General features: G+C 39.3%; 1 protein-coding gene across 1 annotated transcript in view; it reads right to left on the bottom strand.

The window, feature by feature from the left end:
* EPHA5 (EPH receptor A5) overlaps window positions 1–12,694 on the bottom strand; it is a 347,186-nt gene extending 334,492 nt beyond the window's left edge. The window contains 1 exon segment of the mRNA XM_021702245.1: window positions 12,511–12,694. Within this exon segment, the coding sequence (XP_021557920.1) occupies window positions 12,511–12,694 (184 nt within the window).
* Window positions 12,695–15,464: the final 2,770 nt, after the last annotated feature.

The following is a 15,464-nucleotide window of genomic DNA, read 5'->3' as shown; positions in this document are numbered from 1 at the left end:
TTTCTTTCTTTCTTTCTTTCTTTCTTTCTTTCTTTCTTTCTTTCTTTTCTTTCTTTCTTTCTATCTTCTTTCTTTCTTCCTTTTTTCTCTTCTGACTGAGTGATTTCCAATGTCCTATCCTCCAGGTTGCTGATTCCTTCTTCTGCACGGTTGAGTCTGCTTTTAGAATTTCTACTGAATTCTGCAGTACAGTTATTGTATTTTTCAATTCTAGAAATTCTGTGTGTTTTTTATTTCTATTTCCTTGTCAAACTTCTTGTTTTGTTCATGCATTGTTTTCCTAATTTCATTTAATTGTGTTTCCTTATAGTTCACTAAACCTCCTTAAAAGGATTACTCTGATTTATTTGTCTGACAGTTCATAGATCTCCATTTCTTCAGGGGCAGTTATTGAAGCTTTATTAGATGTCTTTGGTGGTGTCATATTTATCTGATTTTTTTTTTTTTTTAATGATCCTGGACTCCTTACATTGGTATCTGCACATTTGAGTAACGGGGCTCCTCTTCCAGACTTTAGAGGTCTGCTCTGACAGATGCAGTTCTTCACCAGTCAGCTCAGTTGGAATTTTTGGGTGTGTCTGCTGGTAATGTCCTTGGACAGGTAAAGCCTCCTATCATGGTGTATTTTGGGAGAAGCAACTGTTTGAACTATGAGGATAAGGATGAGGGTTGTACTGTTGGCTGATAACAGTTGGATAGGATTGCTGGCTTTGTTTTCCACATAAGTGAGGCTGTTGGATGGGCTCCACAGTTGCCTGGATCTCTGGTCAGGCTTACTAGATGGTCGGGACTGGGTACAATATTTAGTAGTAGATGGGACTATGAATTTGCTTCCTTAACCTGGCAGGACAGGACCCGGGGATGTATAGCTTGTTGTTTTCATACTTGAATCAGGTATGACTGTGTACTGAATTCCTTGGTCAAATAAGGCCACTGGTTTTGCTTCATAGATGGGGAAAGATGCAGGCTGTATTCCTTGTTCAAGTGCCACTGTATGTAGGGCTATTGGATGGACTATACAGTTTCCTGTGTGTTTCAGTTCGGTTCCCTTGGACAGGTTGAAGGGTGTATTCAGCACTGAACAGAAACACAAATTAGAGTCCCTGTTGGGGTGCAGTGGAAGAAACATCTCTAAAGTCAGTAAAGCTCTTTGTTTGTCATCTTAACTCAAGCTGACCCACATCCAAAGTATCTAAACTGAACAGAGCCACTGGCTTTGCTCTGCAAACTACTGGGTTTGCCTGCCAGCCTCTCAGTGTGAGCTCTGCTGGGCCACACAGCTTCCCAGGAGTTGTTGCTATCCCTTTTGACCAGATGGGACTGTAAGACATTCTCCACAGAAGGTGGGGCTGTGATTCAGCTCCCCGAATGGGTATGGGCAAACTGGGCTCCAGAACTGACAAAACTCCTCCTTTGAGGATCCATCGGGAAGATCAGCACCCTACCCTGTTTCCTAGTCAAAGTAAGCCTCTGACTTGGTTCTGCAGATGAGCAAAACCACTGATTAGGATTACTACTTGGGCACTACAGATATGAACTTCATCTGTCATGATCCATGGGCTGGTTGTTGCAATCCCCTCTCCCTTTCTCCATGGCAGTAAGATTCCCCGTGGCTGAACCCCACAGATTCTCCTGCAATTTCCATGGTGTGAGATCAGAGCAGGAGTTCTTACAAAGTGACTCACAATTCTGGGGGAGTCTTGTCCCCTCTGGGTTGTCTTTTCCCATTGGAAGAACCAGAGTTCAGGGAAGACCTCTCTGCATTGTGCTGCACTGGCCTGGAGATGGGCAATGTGGTCAAGGTGTAGCTTCTTTAACCCTTCTAGTGCAGTCTGTCTTGGTCTCTGTGGTGTGTAGAGGTGCTTCAACTTCAAGCAATGTTCTAGGATTCTCTTAGTGGTGTCTTGTTTTTGAATAGTTGTTCTTCTTGTGAGCAAGGCAGAAGTCAGGAACAATATATGTCACCATCTTAGAGCCATCACTCCTCCAAGAGAATTAAAATTAAATGGATTTCAGGTATAACACCTGAGTCTAGAGTTTAGCCTGCACTAGGGATTGAGAATTGGGTTGCTTATATACTAAAATAACAGAAAACAATTTAAAAAGTAAAGAATACCTGCCCTGAAATGGAGGCAATGTGTGGGAAGAGATCCTGCCTTGTGCTAGTGGGGTTCTGGATAATGGAAAGGGGAGACGTCAACATGGGGTATATCAGAGCATAAGAGCCTTATGAAGAGCAGCTGATCAAGTATTTATTGAGAGGGGGAAAAAAAAGGAGGGGGCTGCAAGTAAACTGCACAGAAAATATCCCCTGGACTGTACATGTAGTTTTGTATGCACTTTTATTATACTTCCCACTGTCAGTGGAATGAGCCATTACTTAGATGATGAGGGCCAGAGTCACTGTAGATGTCTGGAGGACTTTAGTCAACAGTGTCTCCTGGTCTAGAAGAGTTGTTAAGAGCAGTGCTGGAGTTAGACTACCTGTGTTTGAATGCAGATTTCTATCACTTTCAGATTTGCAACTGTGGATAAGTTACTTAACCATTCCCTGCTCACTTTCCTCATGTGTAAAATGAAAATATAATAATTATTATTATTTATTACTATTATTACTATTATTATTATATAATTTCCTAAGCTTGTTTTGAGGAAAAGAAATCAATATATATGTAAACTACTTAGTACAAATGTCTGGCACACTGTAGGTCAATAATCAATGTTAGCTATAATTATGGTATACAGGTATGTGTACTCATTAGTATGCAAATAGAGTCAAACATTTCATAAGCAGTTCTAAATACAGTACATTCTAAACTTCCTTACATCTGGTTATGTTCACTTACATAAAAAGGATAAGCCTTCACAGAATTATATTAAAACTTTTCTGAAAATATAAAAAAAAGTTATGCTTCCTAGTACTATTTCAAATTCTGAATATAGTTGAACAGACCAGAAAATTGTATATTTCAGACAAAAAGAGTAATGTCAAATTATGATGTCAGACATCTTTTTTAGGAAACTTCTAAGAATTTAATTCTTCCGACTATCCACTGGGTAATTTCAATGACTATCTAGCTATCTATCCACCTATCTATCTGTCAATCAGGTAAAACTGACAACATAATGTGTGAGGACTAAATATCTAAAATATTTGAAGATATCTCTTGATATGTTTTGTGGCTAATAAGAAACATGTGACCTCTAACTGGGGAATAATGAGGTAAAATGCAACATTTTCCACCCATGATCCTTATACTGATGGTTTTCTATTTCCTAATCAAATCCCAGTATTCAATAGCAAATAATGAGGAAGCCAGCAGAAAATTCAGACCTCATGCCATTGATTTTTATCTTGGATAGCTCTACGGAAAATTTGCACATGCAATTCTTTTTTTTTAGATTGTTCTCCTGACCCAGTTTTCCTTTAATCATCCAGTGTAAGGGAGATGATGACCTGTGATTGTGAAATCTTCTCTCAAATAGCCTGTATTTAGTAGTGGGGAAAATACGGGGACTTACATCTCTTGTATACCTGTTTTGCTCTAGGAATTTCATTAGGCAACATATATATATTCTTATTTTATTTTCACAACAACCCTATGAGTGTATGTTAACACTTCATTTTAACTATGTGGAATCTGAGGTAGATGGTTCAAGACCATACCACTAATATATGATAGAGCTCATTTCATGGTCTTTACATCTCCCCATTCTGCACTACCCAGTATGAAGCACAATTATTGTGAAGCTAATTAAAATTAAGCTACAGGGCATTCAAGGAGGGAGTCTTGTCAAGGAAATGGGCCACTTCCATGCTATTAAGGCATTAGTGAAATATTCACTAAAGCCATATTCAGTTAGATTTGCAAAGGTAATATATTTTTATATTCCTTTTCTTAAGGAAGTTTCCTCTCATAATATAAGTTTTAAAACAAAACTGCTGCACACAGTGCTTTCCTGTTTCCTGATCCTTACCCAGCAAGTGAGGTGTGCACATGCATGGACTCTGCAGAGTGTTAATCAGGCACACTCCCAGAACTTTCATTTGTGAAGTGTTCTACCAATTAGAAAGTTGTTTCATTTTGTTTGTTCTCCACAACAATTATGTAAAGTAGGCAGTACCAAATTACAAATAAATGAACTGAGGTCAAAAAAAAAAACCAACAACAACAACTAAATGAGTGTCCACAGAACTTAGGGTTGGTAAGCAATGGAGATGAGCCAAAAACAAAACAAAAACAAAAATAAACAAGCAAACAACAAAAAAAAGAGACAAGCCTAGTTTGTTTTTGAATTTCAAAGTTAGAGTTTCTGGTTTTGCTTATTTTTCCATAATTCTATAACATTTAATCATTTTTCGACTTCTGTTTCATAAGCTTGAATCAAAAACCAGTGACTCCAATTCTGTAAGATTAAGAGGTTCTATTGTTAATGTTTCTCCCTACCTCTCCAGAGAAATCAAATACGATGGTCTGAAACTGGACATGGTTCAAATCCTTCACACATAGCAGTTTCCAAGTATTTTCTGCTTGTCTGAGAAGGCTAGTTGCACCCCCTTGTAAAAGACTCATTACACTGCCCAGGGTAAAACTCTTGAAGGAGAAGACATTCCACTGCTATCTTCCACAAGACCAGGTGTCCAGCCTCACCTGTTCAGCTAGCACATAAGGCAAGAGAGGACTCTGGGTGAAAGCCAAAATTTGGCTCACAGAGCAAGTTCCTGCTGAGGACTGCTGGGCTGAACCAGAGCCAGCTGGATCTACCTGCTGAGTTTGTCTTTCCACAGAAAAGACATTAACAAGCATCCTAGAACAGGAAGGTACAGCCAGTGTAAAGAAAGTGAGGTATCTCATAAGAAACATAAAACTTACATAAAAAACTTAAATCCTTGTGTTTCTGATTTATGAATTAAGTAAACAATGTATGACTTAGTATGACACAATATGCTCTTTACTTTTAGAGAGTGGGTCCCATGATTTATTTAACAGAAGACTATTACTTCTCACCCAGTTTGACATCATGACTTCCTTGGGGGTGTTGGAACATAGCAGGCATGGGCTCTTATCCTCTTATCTTGCTTTGACTTTGTATGACTGGAGTGTCTTATAGGAAAGGTGGGAGGAAGGAGGGTTGGAAAGAGAGAGAAAGGAAGGAAGTGAAGGAGGAAAGGAGGGATTGAAGGAAGGAGGGGGACAGGGGAAGGGAGACATGGCAGATAAAAATAAGAGTGTGACATTATTACAAGAGACAAAAAAGACACTACCCATTTCTGAGTAAAAGAACAGACTGTATTTTCTCTAAATCTTCCAATACTTAGCCCGAAACATGTTTCCAAGTAGGAACATTTTCTCACAAAGCATATGCAAAATATTTCAACCCTCAGGTTTTGGCTCTTTGATTTTTTTTTTTTTTTTTACCAGAATCATTTACTTTAACAGAGCTATGGGCCCAGTTTAGTTAGAACTGAAGACATGTGTAATGGATGCAGAGATGGCCTGGGCAATAGTCCAGCAACTAAAACAGAATTAGAATCATCACAGACACTTTAATCCCAATTATTTAATCTGCGGGGTGTCTAACACCACAAGTATTTGGCATGACTCAACAAAACAGTAGAAGTAGAAAGAGAAGAAGAAAAAAACCTAAACTGATGAAATAAAATGAACTAAAGAGGTTTTTTTTTTCATTAGACTATGATTTTTATCCTCAGAGCAAAAGTGAAACAAATATAAAATTAGAATATGTGTGGGGGGGGAGGGGGTAGTAGTATTTTAAAAAATAATATAAAAAATAAAATGCAAGTACTTTTATTAATATCAAATCATATCAAAATCATAGTGATACCACCTTGACACCTCTCCCCACTCTTTGTTTCAGCCTCACCGTGACCTTTCTACACACATTTAGGGGTGTACATGTCCATGTACACCTGGACCATCATCTGGCCAAATTACTGCACTCTGCTTAATAAATGTACCATGATTAAAGCCATAAACACATGAGGAAAGAATGCATGACCTAGGGTTGATTTTTGACCGCACAATTTTGTATGCTCTTCAGTAGTATATTAAACAATTTAAATATTAATAAAGTAACACATAAACTGATCAGAGACGAAAGGCTGTGGTTCCTATAGGAAAAGAAGAACTAGAATAAACCCTAATTACAAACAGAAGCTACCAGGTTCTCCTTAACTGAAATACATTGTAAATGGTATTCTAAAGACAAAGCTCACACACATTTTTAAAAAGGATTTTCCAGCAATTTCTAAATAGTAGAAATGATTCCTTAGGGTTTCTTTAAATCACTAAAAATTTTTAAAAAAACATTTAAAAATTTTACTAGCACTAAATGACAATTAATAAATGTCATCATGCTAAACCACAGAGTTTTGAAAAACTCCAAGTGGTACACCTACTACATTAGTTTTATTTTATGTCTTTGTAACACCTGAGATTCTCATTAGAGATAGTTGAAAGATTTAAGCTTTTACAAAACAAAACAAAAAAATAACAAGACCATAAATTACTACACATTTCACTAGACACAATTCAAATTCTTATGTACCTTACAGTGCTTTTCCCTTTTATATATTTATTTACTTTTTGCTTTTACTAACAGATTATATTAAGTAAGTATTTTTTAAGATGGTAATGAAAGAAGCTAAAAGGGAATTTGAAAGTCTTTATTTCTCATGAAATTCACTGATTAGAATTACATTTTAAATCATTTCATTGTTTTCTATTGTTATTGTAATATAAATTTTAAATTAGAGCTACCTCTTGATTTTATGTGATCAGAATAAATGGAATGAATAAATCCTATATCTGTGAAATTTACAGTGTCAGAAAGTGAAAATTCCAATCACCTTTCAATACTCAAGAATATTGTGCCACTATCTATGTATACCTTGATTTATAAACAACTATTTCATAGCACAATTTGTGGCATTACTGATCCTACTATTTTTGTGGAAAGTTCTTCATTATGACACCTTGTATATGTTAATAATGTATTATCAAAAATGAACTGTTCTCTAAAATTTGAATTTAAAATTTTAAACATTTTTTTTCTTCAGTAAAATAAATTTTTTGTCTTCTTCAAATACTTTAAAATCTATTTCATTAACTCTGAATAAAGAAATGTCTGGACAGTCAGAAACTAAAAAGAGAAAAGTAAATATATGATAAAGGGAGACTTTTCTAAATACTCATGCTAATTGTTTTGGAAGTTCAAACAAATACTTAAGGGTGAATCATTTAGTTTTAATTTAAGTTCAAACAAATACTTAAGGGTGAATCATTTAGTTTTAATTTAGACATTTTTAATGGAACCAATAAAAGATTTTCACAGTGAATAACTTTCAAATCTTCCAGTTTTCTAATCACTATATAATGCTTTAAAAATTATGAGTAGATCAGAGATTCTCTCATCTTTCTTATATCAAATACCTCTTACTGAATAAAACTATTGTTTTGTTACTTTAAAGATATATATTATTAAGCTTCTTAAAAACTAAGGAACATTTTAATCTGTATTTACGAAGCCTTTAGAGCTCATTTTATTTTTTATATTTTAAAACATAGGATAAAATTTTTAATGTGAATTAAAAATACCAGTAAGTGTGCTTATGTATACAGTAGACTAGGATAACTCCTTTGAAGAAATCACTACCTAATGAACTGAGTATATAAATTTTGATAAAATAACAAAATATGTATTTACCCAGTAGAGCTACCAGTAGGAGCTATTCTGCTCTACAGATAAATACATACTCACCAGAGATATTAGAACTGCAAGAATCATTCTGAGTCTCTAAGGTGATAATTTATATTTTTTGCTTGCATATTGCTTTTATAGTAAAAATTTACTATTTCTGAAAGGGAAAAATGGACCAATACTGCAATCAATTTTTAATGGCTTATAATAAGCAAGGCTGCATATTCAAACTTCAGTTAATATTGATGCTTTATGAAAACAATTGTAAAACTATTTTAAAAGGGTCAAGAATGCATAAATCGTGTTTGAATAATTAGGTACCTCTGCTAATTTAAATTCAAACTACTCATTAGTAAAATGAAATATATCTGGTAATTTAAATGTAAAAAATGAAGTATAAAGAGTTATCAATACTTTCTATAGTAGTTATGTCTTTAAGATATTAGCAGCACATTTTTTTTAAAAAAGAACATTGACTCATATAAGTAAAAATATCTATAGTTAGTTATTATAATAATGTACATCATAGTCTATTTTTATAGTCAAACATAGAAAGGTTTCTTCCAAATAAAAGAGAAATTAATTAGTCATTCAAGCAAATACATAAGAAAGCACTCCAAACAAAGGAGATTCAAGTGGTCAAGTCAGTCAATCAGCAAAAATGTAGTGAAAATAAGAAAAGCACAGTCATTTTTGCAACAGTAGCAATACTGAATAAAGTCCAATATTTAATTAAATAGTTTGGGGATGTTTGTCTATAAATAGCTGTATCATCTAATATTGACATTTTATGTAGAAATATTCTAAATGGTTACAATTCGTAGAGTATTAATTATATAAATAATGGTAAGTACAGTAATGCATTTCTAAGTATAAAAAATAAACCCTTTTAATCCTATGTGGATTGAAATAAAGAGTTAATAGTATTTACAACTGGTGATATTACAAAAAGAATATTTTCAATAAAAGGAGAAATTTTCATTGTAAATGCAGGAATTGTCCACCCTCTTCTCTGTCTTCTATGAGGAAATAAAATCTTCTTACCTGTCACCCTACACCCAAGATTTTTGTCTACCTCAAAAAAAAAAAAAAAGCTTAAAATTAAAGGGTCAACCCTTTACCCCCTTTCATGGTTTATAAAGCAAAAAGCCAAAACTCTTCATGGCCTCTTCTCCTTCCAACCACCTAAGATTCAAATAAGGGTGATTGCTCTCTTTTTTTGTTCAGTAGTGTCCTGGTGAGGGAATGATTTTACTGTCCTTTTTCTGTGGGGTCCTGCCGGTTTACCTAAAAGGAAATGAATTATAACAGGATGACAAGGCCACAAAACAAAGCCATTTAGTTTTACAAATCTATTATGTCCTCCAATCTGTTTTATGGGCCTGGTCCTATTATAAACTAAGAAAAACCCTAAAACAAACTCTTTTTTCCTTTCTTTCCTTTGAAAACATCTACAATTTTATGACTGTTTAACACTTTAGCCTAAATTTTTTTCCGCTCTGTGTGTGTGTGTATGTGTGTGTTTTTCCCCCAAGAGTCCTTCCACCCCACCTTCTCAAACATACAAAACATTCAGAGACAAGAAACTGGACTTTTCAAATACAAACTGCTGACAACTGTCAGAAGCACTTTACTGGGACATTACTGACTGTAGCTTCAATGAATTAAGCTTGATTCACTGTGGGTGAATCATTTTCAATGCAGAGCTGTTCAGCAGTAATTGGCCAAGAATCCCTGCTGCGAAAAGCACTTGTCAAATAATGCTTGTTTACAAATATATCTCCAGACAGCAAAAAGTGGCAGTTACTGAATAAGTTCAGGGCCACCTCCAATATTCATAACAGTGGACATGCTCTCTTTACTTATTAAATCTATTAACATTTTCACTTGTTGACATACTTGCTAATGTTTGTCCTGCTTGATCAATCTGAGATAAGTTGCTGAATATGCCTCTGAATTATTTTATAATAGAAGTGTTTTATATTAGACTGTAGTTCAAAGGTTTCTTCCACATGTAATTTATGCCTAAGGTATGTAAAAAGACAACTAAAGATATATTTATTTTATCTTAGAATTGAATCTAAAGAGTACATTTTCCTCTTATTGTCTTTTATCCAACATATCCTAACATTCATTCCATCTCAATTTAAGATTCTAGATATATATCTGGCTTTTCCTGTTCAGTTCTGCTTATTTATGTCTACAAAAGTTAAATTTTAAAAATGACTAGAATACAAATTATGAATATAAAGTCACATTTATGTCTATCTGCCTTGAATTTTTTCCTCACATAATGGGAGCATTCATATTATATATATATGCACATACATACACTATAGTCTGTGAAATCACTAAGTATCTATAGGTTGCAGAAGGCAAAATATATGAGAGCAAGTTATTAATGGATGCAGTGCATACATCGAATCTTTCTGCCCCTGATCTTCCAAAGAACTTCCAGAAATAAACAATCAAAAACAAACTTAAAAACTCCAATTGGAATCTTTAAATAAACTCCTGTTATTAGTATCTTAATATATTATTGCTTGATTTATAATAACACACGGAGAAACAAAAAGAAGAGGAGAGCAATGGTCTGAGATGATACTTATGGAAAGATGGAAAACTGTTGGGTAGAGATAGAATGAATGAGGTGAAGCATACATATTAAGACGATTTTATTTCCTACTGTGTTTAATAGTGATAGATCCTGCAATCCTCACCTCCCTACAACCCAAGTTTTGATGTGTGTTCGAATAGCTGGCATAGGGACAATACAACCTGTGGTTGTTACGTCTGTGATATCAACCAGTCTACCTTCCAGAAGATTTGAGCTCTGCTTACATCACCTTAAGAGACCGGTGCTATTTCCTAGCTTCCCTCCAATTCCCTCTGCCTCTTCCTCCTTGGCGCAGTCTTGGCCCTTGTGCCCATTCAGCATCACCCTCCCTGAGATTTCATTTTTTCCCCTTCTCTAACCAAGAGCCTCTACTCCCTTTCATCTCTACATAAACCACTTCCCTCATCACACCTGGGGGGAAAAAAATTGAAATATAATGGGAACAGGAAAGGATGAATGACACTACTATTACTGTTACTCTTTAAATCCAAACCAGGATGCCCCTTCCGGTGGAATAAGACAGTTAATAAAAAGGATTCCAAACCCTGTTATAATCCTCTGGACTTCTAACATAATAAATCTAACATGAGAGGTTAATAAAAGGACTACCACTTAAAACACTTTTTCAACTTCATCGGGAAGGGGAAAAGATGCAGATTGTTTGGGTTAAGCATGGGAGACTGCCATAGCTAGATAACTAGATACAGTGAGCTACACAGAATCCTTAAATCAGATTTAAAACAATAAATGTAAGGATTAAAGAGAGAAGTTCATGGGGTGGGGCAGGGAGTTTCGATCTGCCCTGCTTTCACACGGTTCCTAGGGAGCTGGCAGTGCTCCTAAACCAGCTCAGCGCCTTCTCCTACAGCCACACAACCCGCGCAAGTCACGAGGACACACACGACCCCAAGGCTGCTGCTTCATCTTTCCGGTCCAGCGTCCCCTGCCCTAGGTGTGGAAGGGATTTTTTTAAGGTTCTGTGCCTCACCCGTGGTTTGAGGAGCCTCAAATCGAAACCCCAGTATTCCAGCCAGGGGGCAGGGTCTTTGATGTTTGCGTGGTGGAGCTGACCGCTTCTCGCAGCCCAGATCTGTATCTGAGATGCTACACCTCCCACCCCCATTCTAAAGGAATGAGCTTTTGAGCTGTGACCCAGCGCGGTCGGGGTGTGAGAGGAGCAAGCGCGGCCGGAGCAGACCGAGGGCCAAGAACGCCCAGGCGAACCGTGGCGGGCCCGGGGGGCTGAGCACAGCTCCGGGAGCAGAGAGCGCCGCACAGGTGCTGTTCCCGCGGGCCGACTCTACTCGCCCAGCGGCAGGCGGAGACAGCCTTCAGGGTCCGGAGCGCAGGATTGGGGGTGGGGAGGAGGGTTGGGAACTCCAGGATCCGGTGCCGACGAGAGCGGGGCTCTTCCCTCACGCAAACACCGAGACACAAGCCCTGGTAGGTTTGAGCAGCAACTTCCTGGCAGCGAAACTCCACCCCCCTTCCGCCTCATCCCACCTTCCCGCCTTCTTCCACTTTCACCTCAGTGTGATTATGAGCCCCCAAAGTGAAGGGCACCCCACAGTGTGGGGCGCCTTCTGTCCTTCGCCATTGCCCTCCCTCGAGAAATAACAGCTCTTGCCACCCACCCCAGAATAGCAGCTGGCGATGCCCTAAATAACAGCTTCCAGAAGGCACTTCCCCCCCCCCCCCAAAATAAAAGCAGCCAGCCACCCTCACAATATTTCCCATCACCGGCCTCAAATAACGGTTTCTAAAAGCCCACCGCTCCCGAGCTCGTTGTCGCTGAGCTTCAGACAGTTCCCACTCCTTCAAGATCCAAATGTCACTTCCCCGCGCGCTTCAAGTGAGAACCAGCCGCACCCAACCTTCTGGCGCGGGTCTCAGACCTCTCTTTCCCCCCCCGCTTGCAACTTCCCAGCCCCCCAACCAGCCTCGGTCCACACGCACGTTCCTCGCCCAGCGCTCCGCACCTAATGTAAAACAATGCAACCAGACACAGCAAAGGGGAGCGAAAAGGCTGGCGAAAGCGGACAAATGTTAATTCGTGATGCGGGGTGAGATTTCGTCCGTGGCAGCAGCGTCCAGAGCGCCCGCACCCGCACTTCCAGGCCCCGCCTCGCCCCTCTGCCCCAGGTCGCTGCGGTCCCCACCCCCAACACTACCTTCGTTGCTGGGGCTGGCCAGGAGGGTCCGAAGCGCGGCGCACAGAAGAAGGCACGTCCAGAGGGGGGCCCTGCGAGGTGCGGCATAGCAGCCGGCCAGAGATGCAGGGGTGCTGGGGGTGTCGCCGTCGCCGCCGCCCGGGGGCCTCCGGCGTCCCGCACCCGGGGGCCCCGAGCCCCGCATCTTCTCCTCGCTGCCTCCGCCGCTGCTGTCCCGCGCGGCTCAGTCCACCGCCCCGGCCTCGGGGAGGGGGCGAGGGAGGCTCGCGGTTCCTCCGCGTTGCCCGTGGAGTCCCTTGGCTTCTGGCACGCGGCTCTTCCAAATGCGGGAACCGCGGATCCTCTGAGACGGCCGAAGTTTGCTTCCGGCTCCTGTCTCCCTTCTCTTCAGTGGGCTTAATTTAAATACTAGTTATGGCTGATAGTGCAGTTCTGGACTGGACTCAAGGGTGTCGAGAAGGTCCCGCGTCCTGTTTCTCTGTCTCTTAAGACTTTTAAGGATTGAGGTCTTTAAAATGCCCCTGAGGGGAAAATAAAGGTTCCTTTTCAGTCTTCAGGGCTGAAATGATGAAGGTAAGGGAGACAAGTCATCTTAAGTCAAGAAAAATGCTCAATAAAAAGAGGAGAACAAGACAGGGTGCTTAAGGATAAAGGAAAGGAGTTGAGAAAATACAGGGTGGAGAAAACACGAGAGAGGCGAGCAAAGGAAAAGATCCAGAGAGTTCAGAGACTGGCAGAAGGAAATAGCTGCGGGCTGAGTGCTGACAAGGGGAGGTACTGGCGGCTGCAGGCGGCCAGGAGCGCGGAGCCCAGCGGCGGTAGCCCGGAGCTGCTGCGGTTCCCGCTGCTCCGGGAGGAGGTGGTGTGCGCGCGGCTGGGAGGACGAGGTTGAAACTGCACAGCCACGGCGCCCTCCTGCTGTGTCTGGAGCTCCGTCGTCTCCTCTGCCTCCCGGCTCTGCACCTCCCACCGTCCTCCCTCCTCCTCTTCCCAGCTCCCCCGCCCTCTGCTGCTCGCAGCTTCGCCAGTGAGAATCTACACTAAGTGTGAGTTGCTTAGACGAAGTCACACACTCGCGGAGGAAGTAATCTGAAGGCTGCCGTGGTGAGTGTTGCCTAGCGGTCTCCGGGAAAGGCGCGTCTTCCTCCCCGGATAATTAGGGCGAAGAATTCTCTTGACGGTGCCTGCGAACACCGGGGCTCCCGGGAGGCGGAAGGGAAATCAGCCTTAGGCTCAGCCGGCAGCCCTTGGAGAAGCGGGTCCTTTGGTTTGGCATGTTGCCTGCTGCCCATCACAGGCTTGTGGCATCAACAACCTTGTCGTCACATAGCCACGCATTCGCAGGCTGTGCTGGTCCGTGGATAGTTTCTTAAACACCCATATCGCTCATTGCTGCTCACCCTTTCTATTCTTCCAATACTTTGGCAGCTGGGATGGGATAATTAGGCAACATTTCCTTCAGAAGTAAATTGTAGAATTTCTGAATATAGACACCGTGACTATAATTGAAATTTCAGAGAGTCAAAGAATTTGACTTACTGAGGTTTGTAGTGTGCCAGGTACTTTACGATGTGATAATTTAATTCATTAGTTTCATTGACAGAATGTGTTAGAACTTTAGAAATTATAAGATAAGTAGCTATATGCAATTAATTCCAGTGCAATTAGCATGAGTCAAATAATTTCAGGGTTTAAAAAATATTTTAATTTCGTGTTTTCTACTGCATTGAATTACAAATTAATTACAAAAAAAAAACTGTTTAAGACAATTGACTTTCTGTGCTCCACCTCTATTATGTATTCTTTTGCTTTATTATTTTTTCTTTAATTTTCTCATTCATTCTTTCAAAGAGATGCTTCTGAAGGGCAATTGTAGTAAAAACTACAAATAAAGCATGTACGAAAAGTGTGAGTTTAGAAGAAAGGTATCTTGTTTAATTTGTTGTATAGTAACTACTGGGAAGATTGGGTTTGCATTCACACCTAATGAAGGGGAGTCTGCTCACTAGCTTTGACATCTAGAGCCCTGTTTGTCTTCACAATAAAATTCTCATCATCTTTAGCTGATGACATTTGTTTTCTGTTTAAATATTTGCAATAAAGATGAAAGAATAAAGAAGCGGTGATGCGATTTTATAAAGAGGTGGAAGAAAATCTTTGATTTTTTTTTCCCCAAAATGTTTTGGCACCAGAAATCTAAAAGCAGCTTCTTTCTATTATAATGTGCTCCAAACGCATGAAGCAAATTTAAAGAAATGGCAGTGAATCAGCCTTTCAGTTTGGCAAAAATCCTGATGCAAAGTTGAATTTTATATTTCTATTTGAAGACCATTCAAAATGTAAACTCCTCCCTCCAAATTATAGTTGAATTACTTAAAAATATTTGAAAAGAATATCAACTAAGTTATCTTAAGCCTAGGGATACGTAATAATGCTGCTATGGAACATAGGCAGTTTAATGGGACTTAGAGCTTGTTATATTACTTCTATAGGTCTCAGTATCCTCATCAATAAAATGATTTGGAGAAAATGATCTTCAAGTGCCCTTTCCTTCCATACCCTTTGCATTTCTATGTTACTACCCTGTTCACCTATCTCCAGTTATTTACTATTGACTACAAAATTATTCAATTTCTTCAGCCTAACGTTGAAAGTATTCTACTACAAAGATCTTAAATAAATTTTCTATTTTACTTTACCTTAAAATTTGAAATTCAGTGTTCCCTAAATTGCCTCATACCTCTTTGTTTTTATGCCTGTCACTCTATCCCACAGAAGATTCACCCCCTAAAAATATTTAACACTTTCCCTCCCATACACACTCACACATACACATCTCTCATCTAAAATCCTACCCAGTGTCCAAAGAGTATAAGCATTCAAGACTGATCTTTTCACAAAAAGAAGTTATTTGATTCTCTTTCTCCAAGTATCCATAGCTTATGATTTATGTC

The sequence above is a fragment of the Neomonachus schauinslandi genome, chromosome 2 (assembly GCF_002201575.2).
Source record: "Neomonachus schauinslandi chromosome 2, ASM220157v2, whole genome shotgun sequence".
In the NCBI taxonomy this organism is placed as follows: Eukaryota; Metazoa; Chordata; class Mammalia; order Carnivora; family Phocidae; genus Neomonachus; species Neomonachus schauinslandi.
This window is presented reverse-complemented; position numbering and strand designations above follow the sequence as displayed.